This window comes from Alligator mississippiensis, chromosome 1 (assembly GCF_030867095.1).
Source record: "Alligator mississippiensis isolate rAllMis1 chromosome 1, rAllMis1, whole genome shotgun sequence".
NCBI lineage: Eukaryota > Metazoa > Chordata > Crocodylia > Alligatoridae > Alligator > Alligator mississippiensis.
This window is the reverse complement of record NC_081824.1, coordinates 246890015-246909121: the sequence shown is the minus strand read 5'-3', so window position 1 is coordinate 246909121 and position 19107 is coordinate 246890015. Positions and strand designations below refer to the sequence as shown.

Sequence of the window (19107 nt, the reverse complement as noted above, 5' to 3'; positions counted from 1 at the left end):
GGCGTATTGCTTTTGGGAGACCCAGGCTAGTGCCTGTTCTTTCCAGTTTAGAATAACTGGGATGAACTTTGTTCTGCATCAGGCAGAGCAAGGACTCAAACCTGAGGCTTCAGTATCTCAGGCCCGGTGTCTTCACCAGAAAATAAAGAGCTAGACACTGACACTTATACCCTTGCCTGCCTACACCTGTCCCATCTCACTTGCCAACACAATTCTATTTTCATGAAAATATTTGAAAGGGTTTTATTTCATCTCAAGTGTGAAACAAAAACCAACTCTGAAGCCTCAAAAGTTGCTGCAGAACGGAGTTGTCCTCTGGTCAGTTTTACTTGAAACTTCTCAAGCTGTCTGCTTCTGGATATTAAATGTCTAGACAGACCATCTGTGTGATTCAATATAGTAGTTCTTATGTTCCTAAGCAGGAACCATTTCTGCTCCCATTACTGTTTTCCTATTCCAAGCTGTGCCTTTTAACTAATGGCACAGCACTAAGTTGAGAAAGTACAAAGGAGGCAATTAGGACAGACAGCTTTCTGACTGATGAAACAATCTTCCACCTAATCTAAGTAGCTTTTCACATAGAAGCCATTAACTGGGAGGACACACAAAAAAGAGGAAGTAAAGGGAGCTTTGTATCTTTAATCATGCCTGTTCAGAACTGGGCTACTGATTAGTAGATCTGGGGATTGACAATTAACCATGGGCTCCCATAAAACTGTGTTGTATTTATAGCATTTTATCCTGCTCAATATCTTTCCTACTCTTCACTGCTCTACTATTACATATGATTTAATAATATTTGTTTATCACAAGGCAGAAAATAGTTGAAACCTGCTGCTTTCCATGAGATCTAGCACCTCATCTTTTCACTTGATTAAAATGTGCTGCAAGATTATGTGTCCAGTTTTTAGTGCCTGGTAACCCAATGCTGTCTTGGAGACGTAAAGCTTTCCTTCTCAGTTTTTATGCTGAAGGTTATTTGTTATGCATATTTGTTAGGATTAGTATACAATTCCTCCTGTTGTATTTAGCAATGCCTGTGATTTCTTTTGTACGTTGTCACTGAGAATTAATCCTAACTAGTGCCTAATCTGAAGCTTTGTTTGGCTTCCTGTAATCACATTTTAAAGATGCACTTTCTCTTTATGAGGGTCCTTAAAAAGTACCTCACTTTGCTGTTGATCTGGATGTTAAGGATTAAAATGGTAAACTTGAAAAGAAAAAAAAGGTTGCTGTAAGCTGCTGAAATACATTTTATCAAATTAGCACCTTTTTCCCTCACTCCTTACCCTCCCCAGAGCACATGATCTTTGCCAGGACTACAATTGGCTGAAACCCAAAGCAACTCCCTCCTCACCTTCTGCCTAACCTTGGCTTTTAGCTATTCTTGCTGGAGGGTACCATTTGTTTGTTTGTTGTCTGGTCAGAGTAGGTAAGTGGAAGCCAGGACTCTGGAGGCATTTATACAAATGCCCCAGGAGTGGGGGAATGCCACTCTAAAGCACCCAGAATTTCTACAAATGCTCGTAGAGCCGCTCTAATTGAAGTGCCCAAAGCATCTCGTATATCAGCATCCCCACACTGAAAAATGGTGGCTGGCACGCTTTTACTAAACTCATTGAACCATGCTCCAGCAGACTCAGTTAACTGAATCTGCCTCAACACGCTGTAACTACAGCACATCAGAGCAGCCTCGCTGCTTGTGTATAGGTGCCCTAGGGTTCTAGGCCAGTCTCTGCTAATGATTTGATTATCAGACCATGGGCAAATCACTTACTCTCCCAGGGCCTCAACTCCTACCTCCGTGAAGCACAGATAATTTCCCTTTTAGAAAAGCATAGCAATCCTTGTTATCTGCTTGCAAAGTGCTCAGAGCTCCTCTGCTATAGAAGTGCTATGGTGAAATGAATATTGTTGGGCCTCTTTTCTTAAATGTTTTAGCATTGAGTGCAAGAGGCAAGGATTTTTTGGAGTGATATCTTATTGGACCAACTACATTCTTTTTACAATTACATAAATTTTTTTTTTTACTAGCCGCATTTACCGTTGGTGAGGATTAAAGTTCAGTGGAGAGCAGATCAATTTTACCGAGAGGCCAGATGCACAAGGAATATTTTAATCAAATGTAGAGTGTGCCAGCCAGCTGATTGGGTGGCTGACCCTTCTGCACTGATGAAGTTTAAAGCCAAGGTTTGTAGCCACCAGAGAAACAGCAACTGTCTCATCACAAGCAGCTTAGGCTGGTCAAAGATCAAGAAATTTATTCCCATTTCTTTGCTCCTACCTTTTCTCTTCACTGGCTCCTACTGCCTGCAGGTTGTAGAGGTTTATGGGATGGAATAACTCTCCACTTCTGAGGCTGCCTTGTACATGCAAGATGTTGGATGAAGAAGGGGTAATAAATCCCTGCCCTGATTGACCTTGGTCAAGTTGCGTAGTGCAGTGGTTCTTAATTGGTAGCCTGAAGAGCTGACGTGGTTGGACTGACCCTCCTACAGTGTTCCCGGGGTGCCAGGCAGCATTGTGCTGAGACTTTGGGCTGCTTAGTTCATATTACTACCCAGACAGGAAGCAGCAGAGCTACCTTTGTGCAGGCTAATTAGCCTGCCTCTCAGCAGAGCTAATTAGACCAGGCACAGTGCTGCACAAAGGTAGCCATTCTGCTTCTGTTCTGGACCTAGCATGTGCAGAGCTAACTTAGATATCTCTGCAATACATCTGGCCAGAGGACCACAGGGGTGGTGGGGTGTCAGGTGATGGATCAGGGGAGTGGTCATGAGTCTGTATATGTGAGCCACTGATTTTTAATGCACGGCTTCCCTAGCTGTAAAATGGAGATCATAGTCCTCCTTTACCTCATAGTTGAAGCCCTGAGGATATGCTCATTACATATCACTAGTTGTTCAGATACTAGATTACAGGGGGGCATATAAGTAAATGGAGTAGTAAGGCAGGCATGCTCCAGAGATCTGGGTTCTCTTTCTGATTCTGCCGTAGATTTCCTATGCAAACTTTATGAGGTCACTTTACCTCTATGAATCTTCCTCATTGACAAAATGGGGATATAGTTGGCCAACATTAAAGGAGTGTTGCGAGACAAAAATCATTGTACATACCAAATTTCTGTTTTGGTTATATCCAAAAGCCCAAATAACTGCTATGGCCAAATGTTAAAACCTCATTTTCCTCTCAATGACAATAATAAGCAATATTTTTTGAAGATTTTTGGAGAGCTCACAACCACAGAAATCTTTCTAAAATAATTTCTGTTGACCCTAATGTGACGATTATGCAAGGAAACCTGGGTTGTTTGGTGCTGTTCTTTGTCGCATGTAAATCAAGTGGGGGGGGAAAACCTCTATCCTTCCAAATTTATCTGACGCTACCACCAACACTTTAACATGATGCAAAGGTCAGTGTTGCTATACTGCATAAATCACTAGGCCCTGTACACTTAAGACTTAGTGCACAGGAATCTGAATATTACTCAGTTATTCTCTTATCCATCAAGTTCATTCTATACAGTGCTAAAAAATCTTCCACGCTGGAAAACAGATAATGTAAGTATGTAATGACCAGTAATAAAATCCCTGCCTTATTGAAATTAATAGTTTTGTCAGGCTGTAGCAAGTTTGTGATTTCACCTCATGTCTGTGATGAGAAATGTTTCACCTTGAATAGAAGCACAACAGAAGACCTGTGTTTTTAGCATTTTGGGTTTGATTTTTTTGTGCTCAGTAAGCCTCAGCTTTTGTATCTCCTGTTTTCTCCTTGTTGATTTCAGCAAAACAAGGATTTTACCAATACGTTTTTGCAGAGATGTATGAACAATGTTATTCTAACAACTGAATGGAAGTTGAGGTAGATAGTTCCTTCCCAGGGTAGAGCACAGTTTTTAAAAGATCAGGTTTATGAACTGTCCTCTGCTCAACATTTCAGCCCCAAACGTAACACAAATGCTGTGTTTTGGCAGGGAAACACAGAGCTTTAGTAAGTAACCACTGTACCTATGTTATGTAAAGTTAATTCATTATTAAGTGTGGGTTTTTTTTCTCTGTGTGTACACAGGGCTCCCTGGAAAGATTATAAAAGCCATCCTTGATGAAGGATTTGAGATCTCAGCTTTGCAGATGGTAGGCATGCTTTTGTGCATTTTGCATGTCCAATGCAGTGCTGCATGGTGATTTTATAAAGAGAGTGGCAAACACAGCTTGCAAAACTGGGAATATGGGCTGTCATATTAGAGATGTGTAATGGGGGGGGGATATTCTCCTGTCTCCCATCACAGCAGCAGCCTGGAGAGGGTTAATGAAGGGCCTGAGTACCTCCAAGCTGTGACTAAGCAGCTAGAAACAGCTGAAGTGAATAACTGCTTTCCAGGTGTGTGGAGAGGCTTTAGTAATCTAGGTTGAGAGAAGCTATGTTCAGATAGACAGATACACTGCCAAGCAGTGAAGGTAGGAAACTTCAAGAGATAGGATGGAAAAGTCTTCTCCCATTTAAATGAGTATCTCTGGCTTGTACTCAGAGTTGGGCCTGTAGTCTGCACCTTCCCTCCCCTGCAGAAAGCTGTAAAGACCCCCATGCAGTGGGGGGGCAGTGGGGATCACCTCCCTGCCTGGCAGGAGCCAGTGAGTTCAGGGCTTTTGTTTTTAAGAGCAGGGAGCTGGGGTCTGGGCGGAGCAGCCATTGCCAGGGCTGGGAGAGCGGGCAGGGGATGGGGCCTGTCTGATTTGGAGATTCGGCCGATTCGGCAGCAGCCGAATCTCTGAATTGGATTTGGCTGAATCGATTTGGGACAGTGATTCGAATCGTTGTCCCCCAGATCGGCCAAATTCAAAACGAATACTAGCCGCTTCTCACAGGTCTACTAGTTAGCCTACCTACATGGCTCTTTGAATGTGGTTGCACTGCTTTCAGTTTAGGGGTGGTGGTGTATCCCTGCTGCTCCAGGAATTGTATGAGAAGCAAGTTTTGTTTGGTGATACCATTTACTGGACCAATTGTATACTTGAGAGAGATGTGGGGACAGACGTTAAGGAGGTATTTAAAGAGATGATGGAGAGGGGAAAGGTAGGGGAAGGGTGTGCAGAAGGGCTGATAATCGTATTATATAAAAAGGGGGAGAAGAAAAGTTTGAAGAATTGGAGGCCAATCACATTATTGAACATGGACTACAAGCTGTATATGAAAATGTTGGTGGAAAGAATGAAGGGGGTATTGGCACAGGTGATAGGGGAAGAACAGATGTGTGTGGTGGAAGGGAGGAAGATAACACAAACACACTGGGTGGTGAGGGACATAATAGAGTATGTGAGGAATAGGAACTGGAACACAGTGGTGGGAAACCTGGATCTGGAGAAAGCATACGATAGGGTTAGGCACCGGTATTTATTCAGGGTGTTGGAAAAGATGGGTTTTCCAAGAAAATACATAGGATGGGTGAGGGAAGTGTACCAGGGGGCTTTCAGTAGGGTGCTGTTAAAGAGACATATGGGGGAGGAGATTAAAATAGAAGTAGGGTTAAGGCAGGGGTGCCCGTTGTCACCAGGGCTTTTTCTGTGTGGCATAGAAGTGGTAGGAAGGAAGATAAAATGGGACAACCAAATTCAGGGGATAAAGATACCAGGGGGAGGAGAAGTGAAAGCGCTGCTATATATGGATGACGTGAAATTTTTGGTGAGGAACAGAAGGTCAGTGAGGAGGGTGCTGGAGCATATGGAAGAGTATGGAAGGGCAGCCGGAGCAAGGTTAAATAGAGGGAAGAGTAAGATATGGGGAATAGGGAACTGGGAGGGTCTGGAGGAATATGGGTTGCAGGTGGTAGAGAGAGGACAAAAAATATTAGGGATAAGTTTTGAGAAAGATGGGAAAGGGGAAACAGCGTGGGGAGAAGTGCTGGGACAGGTGAGAAAGGTGCTGGGAATATGGGGACGGAGAGGTTTGTCAAAGACGGGGAAGGTAAAGCTAATCAAGTCGGTGATCTTACCGATCCTGCTGTTCGTAGGGTGGGTATACCCTCCATTGTGGAGGCAAGCGAGGAGGATACAAAGGGAATTGTGTGTGTTTTTCTGGGAAAGTAAGGGAGAGAGGGTAGCACGTAGGGAGCTTTATAAAGCGGGGGAGCTAGGGGGATGGGGGTTTCCAGAGGTGGAAACGTTCATATATGGGCACGGGGTAGCGGCATTAGTCAGGGAGGCACAGAGAGGGGAAGGAATAGTGGGGAAATGGGTAAAGTACTGGGGAGGTAGAGTTTTGAGGGCATGGGGGTATTCGGAGAAAGGTGGACAGGCGTGTGGGCAGGGAAACCATCACAGCACGTGGATAGGCTGGCGGCATTCGCCAGGGTAAAGGGTTTGGTGAAACTGGGACGGAAGGATTACAAAAGGCGAGGGTAATTTTCAAAGCAATTAGGGAGGAAGATGGGTTAACGGATGTGGGGAATTTGGCATGGGAACAGGTGAGAGAGGTGTGGAGGGGAATAGAAGACGCAAGGTGGAAAGGGTTTCACAGGGAAATAGCGTGGTGTATAGTTAGGCGGGTGTTATCAGTCAGAGAACTATTATACTGATGGAGGCTGGTGAGATCGGCAGAATGCCCGAGGGAGTTCTGTACAAAGGAAGAAACGGTGCATCATGTTTTGTGGGAGTGTGTGTTCGCAAGAAGGGTATGGGGAAGAGTAGGGAAGTTTCTAAGGGCGATAGGGTGGGCACAGGGGGTGTCCTATGAGAGCGCGGTGTATGGACTGGTGGAACAAGGAGAAAGGCAATGGGAAGTGCGGGTGATTTTGATGGGGATGAGGGTGGCATTATGGAAAGTGAGGTGCTTGTTGGTAGGGAAGGAGGTATGCTTTACACAAAGGGAATGCTTACAGCTGGGGTATTATGAGATTAAGGACTACATAAAGGGAAGGGGAGAAAAGGGCGAAGGGAGTAGGGCATGGCAAGGCGTTCGGTGGAAGGAATTATTCCAGCCGGCCGGGATAGGGTAAGGGTAGGGAAAGAAAAGAAGAAGGGAGAGAAAGGAGGGAAAGAAAAAGCGTCGGGAAGTAGGGAAAGGGAATGCGTCGGGAATCAGGAAAAGGGAAAGGTGAAAACGGAAAGTGGAGAAAACAGTAATACTGAAACAAAAGTGAATTGTGTACGCTATAAATAAAGAGGTGTGGAAAATGTGTTAAAGGCAAATAAAAAGAAGGAAAACACGAGACCACAGGGAAAGATTGTGTAAAATATGAGGATGTATTATAAATGTTGAAAGTGTCCCAAGAACCTGTATGAGAAAAGAGCAAAATGTATTGTCATGGATTGAATTGATGATTATGTATAAAGAGGATCTGGTGATCCAATTGTGAAGAAATTGTGATGGAGAAAGAAGATGGGAAGTTCCCACGATTGTGTCATGTATTATTGATTCATGTATGATATTGTTTATTGTGAGATATTGACAAAAGGAGGCGGTGTGAAGAGAGAAATATATATTTTATATTTTCTTAATAAAAAAAAAAAACTTGAGAGAGATGTTAGGTAAGTTCTCACAAAACAACCTACTTCTGTTAACTTCTCTGTGCTCCACAGGCTTACTGTTATTTTTCTTTTTTTTTTTTTTAAATGGCCATTCTCATTTAACTAATGGGTTAAACAAAAGCAAAAGTTTTTAGCTTAGGTTGTATCTGTTGCATGTTGTGCCCAAAAGCTTGTTCAAAATCTTTCCCAAATATATGCTTGGTCCATAAAAGATTTCTCCAAACAGATTTTGCTTCCCTCAGTTTAAAAGCCAGTGCAGAGTGTTTGAGGGTTCCAAAATCAGGTGGGGTAAGTTACTACCTAAATGAGGCCTTAGAGAGTCATCTGCCAACTTCAGGGACAAAATGTATTTGCTCCTTTTTGGTTGTTGGAAGCATGAGCTAGGACCTATTCTGCCTCTTGTATCACCAACTACCTGCTTGCAAACACTATGCTACAGACTCAGTCATCCAAAGCCATCATTATAATCATAAGGAAGACACCCCAAAACTTTAGGGAGTGTGTTAAATGATTATGGAGGCTTTTGTGGGGTGAGGGGTTGGTTATTTTTAAGTGCCCTTCCTCATCTTCCAGTCCCATTCTCCCTTCCCCCACTAAGACAGATGGGCTAAGATTTTCATTCTTTTCTTTATGCAGTTCAACTTGGAGCGTGCCACTGTGGAAGAGTTCTATGAGATTTACAAAGGTGTTGTTGCTGAATACACTGTAAGTGTTAACTAGAAAAGAATCCATTAAATATACAAGATAGTTAATGGAGAGAGCCATCTCTCCAAACAGGGATAGATTTCCATCAGGAATCCAATTTTGACCATCCCTCAACTTTGTTCAGAATGAATCAGTCCATCTGAAATTCTGCATGAGTAGTCTCGGAGAGGAGGGTATTTTGCCAAGGTATGTCTGAAGCACAGATTAGAAAAAACAGAGCTGAGCTATTTTGTTTTTGGTAAAACTATCTTGTTTGTACAGTAATGTCTTGTTTTTATATTTTTTGCTGAAACTCTTGAAACTGGCTTGGATGTGAATGGATTTTTTTTATGGTAGTTGGGTAGTTAACTTTTAAGTCTTTTGATCTTACTTCGGTGAGCCTCAGAGAAATCTTGGAATGTCAAGTATGCATTGTAACCTCGGCAGGGTTGGGTGTTTGTGTATATTGTAATGCCTTGCAATGCCAATGCAATCCATTGAGCAGTGGCACAGAATGAATTTAGTTATTGTAGTGCCTACTTCTTTGCAGAGAGGCCAGGCAGTGGGGACAGGAGAGCAGCCAGGCAGGGAGAGTCTGAACCTGTGTGTGCTCTTATCTTGTTATCTCCTCACACTTCCTGCAGCACCTTTGAAAAAGTGTCATGGCACCCCAGGGTGCCTTGGCATCCTGGTTGAGAGTCATTAAACTAAACTAAAGAATTAAACTTCATAGCCACCCTTTGAAGTATGTAACTTACCCCAATTTTTAGAGACATATTAAAGTACTCATTCTCCAGGTAGATGTGGCTGTGTTGACTTTGATTTCTGGTACAGTCCCACTTATTTCAGTAGGACTTTACAAACATGTAAACATACCTCAGGGTGACCTCTCTGGACATTCAGAAGAGAATGGAGAGCTCTAGGAGGTCTCCTCTCAGAGCCCAGTACTTCAAACAACAAGCCAAGGGAGGACCTTATGACAGGATGATTGTGTGTCACAGAACTCAGATGTGGGAACATCTGGCCTGGTATTTTAATACAAGATGTGTAGATCCAGGATTTAAAAAAGAGGGAAGTTGGGTTGAGACAGCATAGGGGGAAGTTGGGTTGAGACAGCTGGGGATATCAGAGGAGAGCGAGTTGAGCAGGGAACAGAGACCCACCCAGCACCATTGCTACTATGTCTGACAGAACCCAGCACAGATGCTCCCTGCATCCTGTAGCTGGAGTAGGGCAAGAACACCTTTTCTTCCCCACCCCCAGTGTGGCCCAAAAGTGGGGTGCCACCAGATCACTGTGCCCCCTCTGGAACTGCCCCTGCCTACAGGTGTCCTATCAAACTGTAACTGCTTTTTCATCTGATGTAGTAATTTCAGACAAATAGTAACCCAGGCTGTTTTGCACAGTTCAGTCTGAGAGTTAACAAAGGGGGGGAGATTGAATGTAAAATGTTGAGGCAATGAAAATGAAGAAGGTTATTTTTCAGATCAGGTATAAGATCAGGTTTGGGGCTGGGGTTCTTAGGAACTGACTTTATATGTCAGGTATGTTATGAAGCAGAGTTGAGGAAAAGTTAGTCATGATGGCAAGACATTTGGAAAATGCACTTGGGCCAGTGGTAGAGAGAGATTGTCAGCCCCCCTCTACACATTACAGGTATCACACATTTAACTATGTGCAAAGTAGCTATCACTCCATAAAATTTCCAACCAGCTATGAAGTTAGACCACAAAAATGTGTACTAACTTCATAACTGGTTGCCATCGAGCTTTCATTTGCACATGTAGTAGAGCCTTCCCTGCAGCTGGGAGCCCCATCAGCTGCCAATAGGCCTGTACAAAGTGGCTAGTATTCACTTCGGATTCGGCTGATTTGGGGGACATTGATTCAATTTGGTGATTCGAATCACTGTCCTGAATCGATTCGGTCGAATCACACAGGCCCATCCACTGCTCACTCTCCCAGCCCTGCAATGGCTGCCCCACCCACTCCAGCTCCTGACGCTTCGAAATAAAAGTCTGGACTCACTGGGTGCTACTGGGTGGGGGGTGATCCCCACTGCCCCATGCTTCATGGGAGGCTCTGCATGAGCCCCCTAACCCCTCCCACTGCCCCAGCCCCCTCCCCCATGGCTGCCCCGCCCACTCCAGTTCTGGCCCTTTAAGAAAAAAAAACAAAAAACCCTGGGTTCACCAGTTTTTGCCCGGGGGGGGGGGCGTGATCCCCGCTACTTCCCACTGCCCCATGCCATGTGGGGGGCTCTACATGAGCTCCCTGAACCCCCCTGCTCTCCCAACCCCCCCACCCCCCCAGCTGCCCTGCCTGCTCCAGCTCTGGCCCTTTAAGAAAAAACCCCCCAAACCGGTTCCTGCCCCATGAGGGGGGCAATCCCCACTGCCCCCTGCCATAGAGGGGGCTCTTCCACAAGCCCCCAGAAGCCCCGAGGTCACTGCAGGAGCTGGTGAGGTGGGGGGAGGGCTTGTGCAGAGCCCCCCATGCAGCGTGGGGCAGTGGGGGGCAGCACAGATCACCCCCCCACCAGGCAGCATCCAGTGAATGGGGTTTTTTTTTAAAGGGGCTGGGGCTGGGCGGGGCAGCCATGGGGGGGGGCTGGGGGAACAGGCAGGGGATGGGGCCTGGCAGGGGTCCACCCATGGTCCCCTCCTCCAGCCCCACCTCTCCTGCCCCTACTTACCAGTTCCAAGTCCGGCTCCAGCTCCTGCTGCAGTGGGCGGGGACTGCCCAAATTATCGAAGCTCTCCAAATCTTTTCTGAATCGATTCAGAGAGCTTCGAATCAATTTGGACCTTTTAATTGGTCTCCTGATTCAATTTGGATTTGGAGATTCGGCCACCAAATTGGGTTGAATGTCCTCTGAATCAGATCGGCACCCAATGCTTCACACAGCCCTAGCTGCCTACCGCAGGGGTGCACCATGCCCAGGCAGGGTTGGGAGTCCTGAAACTAAAGGGACTCTCTGCCCCAGTATCTGCTGTTTCTGCATCCTGGCAGCATCCTGCAGCTGTCAGGATCCAGAGTCCCACAACTGTGGACAATGTGTCCTGTCAGAACACCTACTGGTTCTGGGACCCAGTTGGGTCCTGGCAGCTGCGAGGCATGGCCACAATCCCCCCCAGGCCAGCAAAGCTCTAAAAATTCATTCTTTCCCATCAGGATCTGCCGTTAGGCACTATGTTTACTACAGCTTGTCTTGCAGCAATATGACTACCAAACATGGATGCTGTAACCAACACCATTTGGTTGTCAGCCTTCTGCTTCCAAACATAACCATGTAGTTTGGAATAACATCACTCTTTGTCACATGCTATTGCTGACTGTACATGTGGGCTGAATAGAGTAGAGGATCAAGAAGACCAACTATCTGCCTGCTGGGACGAATTTAGTTGACACAAGTCTATGAGTTCAAGCCCATTTTTTCCACTTTTCCTTATTAGCAGTTATTTTGTGTGAAAGGATTTGAGCAAATCCTTCAGATTAGTAGCAGCTTTATGGCAGTTTATTGCTTGTTAACGGGAGTGTGTGCTATCCTTTGACCTGTCATTAAGAGCCAGTAGATGGCACTAACAAGACTTTTCTTGGAATTCTGTTTTTTTTAATCTTTCTTTGTAGAGCATGGAACAAGGTCAGATTATATTTGTCCGGGTGATCTGTACCTGTCACTTCTGTGAACATCCTGACAATAACAGTTTTAGGGTGAAATACTGCCCTCAATTTTTTCAGAAGGGCAAAGTTTTACCCATGATCTCAAAAGGAAGTTCATTGGAATGTTACCGTCACCTTATATAATGGTGTTTGACTTTGTCTGTACATTTGTAGCCTTAATTATAATCCTCAAATCCCAGGATATACATGGTCCATGTTCTTTTGCCACCCTCCTTGCTTCCTTGTTTACCAGTTTGCCCCTGGGGCTGACCTACAAAGAACTGGTATCTGAGTAACAGGATTAATAGCTTAGCTTGTCCTCCCTTCCTTACCTTACTTCATTTTGATGTCTCCTCTCTTCCTCTTTTTTCATCAGTTTCAGTTCATTTGTTTATTCCAGTTCCAGGCCTTACAACCTGTAAAACTCATTAACAAACGACAGAATGCCTACACTTAAAGCTTACTTCCCAAAACTCACACACACTCTCATTATTCTGGCACCCTCCAATCCAATAAAAAAGAGCCTTGGAGAACAGATGAACTTGTCACAGTGATATTAAAGTTCTGATATTCCAATAGTAAAAGAATAAAGGAAAGCTTTGTGACAAGGTGTAGAGATCATCTAAGGATCAAGGCGGCAAAGCTAGCACTGTTAAACATGAGGTGCAGATGAAGCCCAGGTGGGTACATACCAACGTGGGAACATTTTAAGGGCCCTAGTTGAGAGAGAGATTTAAAGAGGTGGTTGCTGCTGAGACAATCTGGTGAATTGTTATGGCCTGAACTGAAAAAGACAACCTTATTTTTTTTTTTTATTTCCTTTGTTGAAGGTAGTGGGCATGGAGGTCCAAATATTTTTGAGTTAAAGGAAGACTCCAAATAAAGGACCTGGTTTTTTTAGGTTTTGTTTTTAGCCTCAAAAGACAAGTGGCTGTGGGTCGCACTAAACTGGCTGGCAGAAGGCACAATTAGCTGACAGTATATTCCAGAGTCAAGGACCCATAGTGAAAAGAAACAGTGCCAAGAAGCTGGTCTCAGCTGCTGTTGTAACATGTATGCAGAAAGGAAGTCTTGACAGCTACCTATACATGTGCTTGAAGGTGGTGGTGGGGTGTTAATTAGAGCGGTTACTGAGCAACTGCTCTAATTAAAATGCTGCAGAGTATGTATTAAGTCTCTGCCCATTTAAAAATGGCTGTGAGATGCTTTATGTGAACCTCGTTCAATGAGGTTTACATAAAGTGCTCTGAGGACACTTAAAATACGTTGGGGCTTATTACACACGATGCTGCAGCAATGCTGGAGCATTCTAATTAGAACATGAAGGAGCCTGTGTATAGGTACTCTAAGGCATTCCCAGTTTCCACTCCACTCCCTGATGTGAGCCCCGCTTCCATTAATTTCACAGCTACAAACATTATCTTGAATCTTCAATGACCTAAGACATGTGATGCACCTTTATAAACTAAAAACAATAGTTTGATTTGGAAAGAACCCAGAAGCAAAAATAGACAACATAATGTGTTCCCCACAGGATGCAGTGATAGTAGCCTACTGCATTCTGTACCAGCTAAAGATTTTGGATGATCTTCAGGGTTAGCCCTAAATATAATATTCAGTGTGAAGCAGGTAGAGTTATAGCTTGCTATGGCAGAATCCAGGTTGAAAAGTAATGGTAGCAGACCAAAGACAAAGGAATAAAAACATTTTGATCTCTGTTACTACTTCGGTATCCTAAAGAAAAAGGGAATCCAACTTGATCCCTCTGTTGTGAACTTAAGCAACAAAATGTAAATCAATTTCATCAAATGAGGATGGTGATGGTAACCGTCATCATTTCCTGCATCTGTTTTTCCTAGAGGAAATATTTCCTGATAATCCCTGGTCTTGTTTGTTTTCAGGTGAAATAGAACATTCAGCAATACACTAACCAATTCCAATTTGCTTTCCTCTTCCAGGAGATGGTCACAGAACTGTGCTTGGGTCCTTGTATAGCACTAGAGATCATTCAGCCTAATCCTCCAAAAATATTCAGAGACTTCTGTGGGCCCTCTGATCCTGTAAGTCATTTGTTGAAGTAAAGAGAAATATTTGAAAAATTAAGGTTCGGCGCTATCACACTTAAAGTTGTAGCATTGCATGGCTGCAGAACGCTTTTTCATTTTCCTTTGAAGCATTTAGGCATTGACCACTGCCATTGCTTGAGGCCAAACACTAAACAAGGCAGGGTAAAAATCTGCAGCTGTAGGCACCTCCACTGATCTTGAGTAGCCATGTAATACAATGCCAAAACAATAGGTGAAATCAATTAAAACAATTACCAGGGACTGCACAGCACTAGAATAAGTATGAAAATGTAATGAGCTGATTCCTTTCTTGCACCAGTATAAATGAGATGTTTCTCTGCTGAAGTCTGAGAGAATCCTCTGGTTGGAGAGAAGAATCAGTCATAGTGTTTTGTGAGCCTGCTCGTAATCTCATGTAACTGGGTTTTATTATTTATTTATTAATCCTCAGCAGTAGACACAGTTAGACACTGTGTTTTTTTTCTCCAGGAGCTTACTATTTTTTACTGAAAAAACAATATGCTGCAGGCAAAATATACTAGGTTAGAGCCATACAGTTTTCAGGCCCTGCAGTCAGGGCTTTATAATTAAATGTTACAGGGTGTTGTTTTGGTTACATATTGGTTTGAAGTTTCCAGTCCAAAGTATTTTACAGTATATTGCACTTCCAACTACTACAACAAATTGACAGAGTTATTCAAACACTTCTGCCTAATTTTAATTACTTTTCCATATGTCCATGTTAAATGTTCCATATCCTGTATTGAGCTGTGGTAATATCAGCAGAGCATAAACCCCTGTTATCTGACTGTGAATTAACTGAAGGTTAGTCGCATCATTCAGCAGCAGTACATGCAGTACAGTACAGTGTTCCCGTGTTTATCCTGAAAGCTGCTTTTCAAAGGTTTGTGGTCTCTTGAAAACTGTGGAAGATTGGGGTTGTGTTTTTATTTAATTTTTGTTTCCATATACTTTTCATCTTCACTCTGGTTTGGTTTAACTTCTTTGGACAATACTAGTGAAATCAGATATTCACAAACATTACAGCACCTGTCCCTGTTCAACAGTCAGATCTTGGTTTGTCTTTGAGCTTGTCTGGTCTCACAGCTAAAATGGGCTCTCCCTGTCACAAAAGCCATTGCTTTGCCTCTGCTGTTCAGTCCTTTCTGTATGTCTCTGAGATAGATATGTCTGTATGTCTCTTAGGCTGCTCCCTCCCTCAACTTCCATTGTTCAGTCTTTAGTAACTACAAATTCCAAGCCCTTTGCAGACAGAACTGGCATAACTGGTTTGCCTAGGCCTCAGCTAGCCCCTGGTGCCAAACTGTACCCATTTCAGTAGCCACTGAGATTCAAGTACCCACTATTGTTTTTTGGTATGCTGGGAAATGACAGAGGCCTTGTCCGCAGAGGTGGTTACACACCAACACAAAGGGATTTGTGATACAGCAATTTGCATAATAGTAATAAGCTAATACCTTCATGGTATTAATCAGAATTCTGGGGGCCTCAAACAGTCAGGGGAAATATTATTGTACACCTCCTGTATGCAGACCAAAATCAGGAGAGAGAAGTGTTCCCTTTGAAGCAAAGCAGAGCACAGCAGAGCAGGAATTAAATAGCATAAGGTTTGTTAAATCATGGTGTTTAGCAGTATCCCTCCAGCTACCTTCTCCAACCATTCATGAAGCATGTTCTTAAGTTACCTGTTCTCAATCTGGGAGATATCTCGTGTCAACACAGGAAAAAGAGAGGTAAATCTGGGATGCCAATGCCTGTGATGTCATAGACTCGCTGTCACTTAGGCTACTCGCAGACATTAAAAAAAAAAAATGGCACTTTACTTTAAACTCTGTGCACTCCTGCACAGCTATCAGCTATTAGATAAAATCGCCAAAAAGCCCTGCTGGAGTGCCTGATCTGTACAGATGCTGCAGAGCCAGGTCAAAGTAACTCACTGCTTCTTCCAGTAAAGCACTTCTTGGCCTCTTGTGGGCTCAGATCAAGCATAAGCTCTGCTTGCCTGGCAAGGGAAACACCATGACCACGAAGGTGGTCTTCTTAGTTGCTCCTGGGGAAGACCACTCTCCTGGCATGGGGATAGTACCTGCCAAAGTAATGTATAGTATAGTATAGTAAACCTCCTACGCAGCTGCTAGAGTGGGACAGTCTTGGTTTTAAGCCCACTTTATGTAAATGAAAGACTCCTTCCTGGCTTGCCCCTGGGGCCTTACAGCTGAGGACAAAACTTGGGGGCTTGGACCTGCAAGTAGGATGCCCACCAAAGGTTTTGGAAACATCTGAAGCTCCAGATGGGGGTGGAGGATGTTTGCCAGTAGTAGGGCCACTTATGGTTCTGGACTCTTGGATTTGGAATTCTTTTTGGCTAATTTGGCCTGGAATACATAACATTAAAAATAAATAAATCTGTACATTTAGCACCTCCAGCCTGGACTGGTGAATAGGCTTTGCTTGGAGCTGCTTTGAAAACCATATGGAGGATTCAGGTTATGAAGGTGCTGCTGCTCTCTTCCTAAGTGTGCTGTGTTGCTGTGAGTATATTATACCTAAGTGCTTTAGGATACAGCTGCCTCAGAGCCTGCATCTCCTCTTACATCCCATTGTACTTGGTAGTATTGCTACTTCTTGCTTCTATAAGAAAGCCAGCCATGTCCAATCAGCTAAAAGCCCACATCTCTGGGACTTTTTTCTTCCTTGATGTTCTCAGAACCAGAGTGTTTGTGCCTTTTGGGGAGTGTTGTAAGGAGCATTCGTATAATCTGACCTCTTTTGTCAGTGATTTTATTTGGCTGATGGGTGGCTCTACTGGTTTTCTATCTGCACAAGTGGATAGCTTTATTCCACAGAGATTTCAAACCAATATATGTGCAACAAATCATCAGGTCAGCTATTATTGGTGCATGGCAATGCATTTCCAAAATGATCTTTTTGGAATTACTGGTCTTCACTGTCTACATGATTAAAATATTTGGGAGACACTATAGCAAAAAGGAATTCAGGTGTATATTGTTGAGGCAAACTCTTAATCATACTAATGAGGGGCATTAATCCTTGAAGAGTATGTCTCAGGGAAAGAAATGGTGGGTGGCTTATCTCTCATCGGACTATTGGCCTACAGCCTGGCCCCAGTTTGATGCTATGAGCGCATTAATTAGTAAATGACACCAACACCGGGTAGAGGAGTAATCACAACTATATTAACAACAACAGCAAGATCAACAATACTAACAGCAATTCAATACAATCCCCTTTATCAACAACAGTACAATCCCAGTGTAACCAACAACAATAATACAAACCAGAGAAGGCACCAGAGAGCAATATCAAGCTCTTTCACAGCTAGCAGATACTGTGGCTGCACCTCCCAGCCTCAATACAAGGAGCACACAAAGGGGATATTAGCCTCTCAGGCTTGCACCCACTCTGCATTCACTCACTGAGGCTCAGTCATCCTTCGATTTGCTGTCACCTCGGGCATTCACTGAAGCACACTGGCCTTTGGCCTTCCAGGGCCTCCAGCCATGTTCAACTTCCACACACAGACAGGAGACTGGCTACTCCTCCAGCCACTCAACCCTGACTTATCCTCCAGCCATCACAATAGAGGTCTTGGTCTTCCCGGACCCTCACTCTGCACTCACACAGCTCAGCCAGCCACTGATTCCCTGCCACTGCTTACTGTGCATATGGGATACCTACATGTACTAGACCACATTGGCTGTTGACCACCCCTGGGCCCTCCAGGCATGCACCCACCAATTGCACAGCAAGACATGAGTTATTAGTCCCCCGGGACTCTCACTCACTTTCACAGGCAAATCTCAGGGAACAACATCCACACACAGGGAACACAGATCCCTCAGACCTGCTCCCTTTATACACACAGTTGACAGACATCTGTCAATCACTTGGACATCCAATCACACCTTCATGCACATGACTCTCATGCAGGTGAATTGCAACATTCACCTCACAGGCTTTCTGCTGAAACTTTGAACCATCTGGGTATGCTCCAACCCTCAAAACTAGCTCATGGTTCAACAGTTCATGTTCTCTGGAACTTTTTTAATCCATCCCTTACTGGGCAAGTATAACTTTATATCAGCATCTTCCCTAGCCAGGCTGGGGACACTGTGGCTTGTGGCCCAACAATATGACTAGGTTTTTTGGAACCTAGAAAGAATAGTTGCTTCTTGAAAGGAGTTGATTTTAACTATAGATCATCAATTTTTTATCATTTACCCAAGAAAGAAACATTTAAAAGAAAAAAAATAAAAATCTAGGGTTTTAATCTGTTTTAAAAGGAAATAAAACCCTATATCTTAGGAAGATGCTTATAAACTGAGTTGGGTTTTAAAAGAAGTTTAGTATTTGTGCTTGTAAAGGGTAGAGAGAGACTCATGACTCACTGATCTTGTTGAATTGACAACATAATAATTGCAAAGAGGTGGCTACAGTCAAAAGCTAGATGAATAGGTTAAAGGATTCATTAAAGGACCCAGACAGAAGTTAAATCTGCCGTGCGATCAGCCCCCTAGAAGTGCTCTGCAATTGTGCTGGGACACACGTAAACAGCTGCAGAACACTTTAAAGGTGGCCAATCACGTGACAAATTAACCCTCATTAACCCCCCTCCCATCCCCCACCCAACAGACAAGTCTGTTCAGTCAGGGGGGTGTGCTTTAAACTCATGGTGCTTTATATAAAGTTCCATGAGTTAGAGTGGGGACATTCACATTTGTCAGCGCCCTTAATGCTGAATCTAGAACATAAAGCAGCAAGCAGTAGCTTTACAATGTCACTTAGAAGGGAAGAGAAATCACACGGCTAACCTGTCACCCAAGTTTATTATTAATATTAATAATGATGATGATAATAAAAAACCCACCTTGTACCTGCTGAAAAATTAAAATACTTTGCACTTAGCAGTACAGCCATTCAGCCAAAGCACAGGAGGATAAGGTAGGGTATGGGAGAGAGCTGGGGAAAGAAACTCCATGTGGCTGACAAGCAACACAAGGAAGTTTTCAGCAATGATGGATGTTTGCTGTCTCATCTGGGTCAGGAAGCAAGGGCCTAGCACAAGCATTCACTCACTGAGCTTTGGGGCATGGGGGAGGGCACTTAGGGAATTTGTTCTCTGCAGAAAT

At 43.9% G+C, this 19107-nt stretch overlaps 1 protein-coding gene across 3 annotated transcripts in view; it reads left to right on the top strand.

Moving 5' to 3' along the window:
- The window catches only part of NME7 (NME/NM23 family member 7), a 154396-nt gene that overhangs the window by 88683 nt on the left and 46606 nt on the right, over positions 1-19107 (top strand). For all 3 annotated transcript variants that reach the window (XM_019476132.2, XM_006271809.3, XM_014603932.3), the window contains exons 8-10: positions 4069-4133; positions 8160-8228; positions 13829-13930. In XM_019476132.2, coding sequence (XP_019331677.1) covers positions 4069-4133; positions 8160-8228; positions 13829-13930 — 236 coding nt within the window. The remainder of the gene's footprint in view (positions 1-4068; positions 4134-8159; positions 8229-13828; positions 13931-19107) is intronic.